The 2,344-nt window shown below is 40.0% G+C and overlaps 1 protein-coding gene across 1 annotated transcript in view; it reads left to right on the forward strand.

Annotated features, from left to right (window-relative positions):
* The window catches only part of LOC101846734 (disheveled-associated activator of morphogenesis 1), a gene marked incomplete in the record, with an annotated part of 124,790 nt that overhangs the window by 74,413 nt on the left and 48,033 nt on the right, over positions 1-2,344 (forward strand). The window contains 1 exon segment of the mRNA XM_035969944.1: positions 1,840-1,905. Within this exon segment, the coding sequence (XP_035825837.1) occupies positions 1,840-1,905 (66 nt within the window).

The raw sequence follows: 2,344 nt of genomic DNA on the forward strand, positions 1-2,344 counted from the left end.
TTGTGTGTGTGTGTGTGTGTGTGTGTGTGTGTGTGTGTGTCCTTAATTATCTTGCTTTAATTTGACAATGAATGTTTTGCTTCTGAATGCCAATGTTTGGGAAATAATTGTACAACAGATGATAATTTATTAAGAGGCCTGAATATTTCAGTATTCTTGTCTGAGCCCACCCCCCAGTTATACGAATTTAAGGGGAGTGCAGTGATTTTTTAATAGATTTTAAAAGACAATTTAAGCAATAGGAGTCCTGTCACCAGTTCTATGTTATGTATACAGTGACACGAATCTTTGAAATTTTGAAGTACAGAAGAAAGTGCACTTATCAATGTAAATGAACCAAAAAATATTAATGACATCAAATGTGCCGTTTCGGTAGCATATTATTATAACATTCGATTGCTTATAGATGTTTATTATTATCGTGACTGAAAGTAAACTCGTGAGAATTTTTTTCAATGTTTTCAGAAAACAAAACGAATGACAATAGCTTTATAAATGTAATAAATCCTATTTGTAATCTCATGAGCAGAGGTGCGTACAGTAAGCAAGTTCAAAACGTTTAGATATCTAGGTACATCTAATGCGAATTGTAACATGTGAATAGACTAAAGATTTGCAATGACTAATGACAGTTTCAATGCAATAAGCCCTGTCCTTAAAACGTATGAACATCTCATTGGCAGCATAAAATAAATGTCTCTATAGGCTATGTATAATCAACCCTTCTTGACGAGAGTGAATGACAGGCAGTTACTAAAAGTTGTGAAAATAAACTGAAATAGGAGTCAGAAACGTGGTTTCTCCGGAGACTGGAGCATTTCAAGGAAGAAAAACAAAATACCAAATGAGATTAGGGGGCTCTCTTGGCCTAGAGGTTAAGGTGTTCGACTCTCATTCAAAGGTCCCGGGTTCGAATCCGGGTAGCGACGGGAAAACATTTTTCTTTAAAAAGTGTCTCCTTTCACCTTCTTTCCTTCTCTCTCGCTATATTCTGTCGTCTTCTTTCGTCTCCACTTTTCCCCCACCCTCTCACCTCCTCTGCCCCCTCCTCTGGGCTCTTGACTCCTTTCTGCAGCCTTTCTACTGCTACTCCTTGACTCCTTCTTACTGCTGTCTTTCCGCCACACCCCTGATCTTCTGGTAGGAGAGATCTGCACCTAGCCTTCTCGGACAAGGGCGAAAAATCTCGGAGGTACCGTTTGATAGCTGTGCTCGTTAAAGATCCCTTGGTCGTCCAAAATCGATAAGAGTAGGCTTCGGCCGCCACCCGGGCAAAATTCAAAATTTCCTACCAATTAAAAATGTTTGATGTGTCCGCGCGCTCGTATGACCATATGCAGTTGCGAGCGCTTTAGAACACTTACCAAAAAACAAAACAAATGAGATTATACTGAGAGAGCCAGAGCTGAATGGTTACTGTGAAAGACAAGTAGGAAGAGACAGACTGATGCTGTTTTGGGGGTCTTGGATCGACGTAAGGCCTTCAACGGCTTGCTTCAACTCGACATAACAGAAAGCAAAAGAAACAAAATGATTTACTCTGTGAATAAATGAGGACCGAACGGGAAAAGGTCGGTGTAGTATAGTTTGTTTTCTTTGTGTTGTTTCAATGGGTTTTTTGTTTGTTTGTATGTATGTTTGTTTGTTTGTTTGTTTGTTTTAGAGCATCCGACCATAAGAATGAATGGCTAACCATGGTAGCAGCTGATGCGTGTAGCACAACTTACCTTGATAACAATTTAGGCCTTCCATAATGTGCCTAGAATGATAGCTATTTCTTTTATACAAGTTTCAGTTCAATTTTCTTTATGTCTTTTTTTTTTTTGTGGTGTGTTTCAGGATGTCAGCGCAACGAAAGCTCATGCAGCCGATTTCTACGTGGAAAAAATGGGAGCTATTAATTCAGTAAGTATGGCGTACTTTTTGTAATAAACAGATAGAAAGGATATTAGCTACAACTGAAAATAAAGGCATCTTTCTAATGTGCCTGTCGTTTTGTCTGCATTTATGGATATACGGATGGATGGATGGATCAGGAATTTAGTCCAGAAAGTTCCCGAACCCACCTATCGGTTTAGTCACACCCTGGACTGGATCAACACCAGTGACTCGTGCCAAGACCTCATTGGCATATAGGGGTTGGACAAAGAAAAGGACTTAAATCTTAAGGTCTGCCTTTCACAAGCAATATGGCTGTGTCAAAAGTACTGTAAAATTTCAAACTCCTGAAGCTGCCCTCCATTCCAATATTATGTCGTGTGTTTTTCCCCGAATGCCTCCCCCTCTCTCTCTCGTGGGTCCATAAGGACATCACTTTCGGGGGTTGGTGGTGGCAAAGGATTGG

This window comes from Aplysia californica, unplaced genomic scaffold (genome assembly GCF_000002075.1).
Source record: "Aplysia californica isolate F4 #8 unplaced genomic scaffold, AplCal3.0 scaffold00199, whole genome shotgun sequence".
Taxonomy (NCBI): Eukaryota; Metazoa; Mollusca; class Gastropoda; order Aplysiida; family Aplysiidae; genus Aplysia; species Aplysia californica.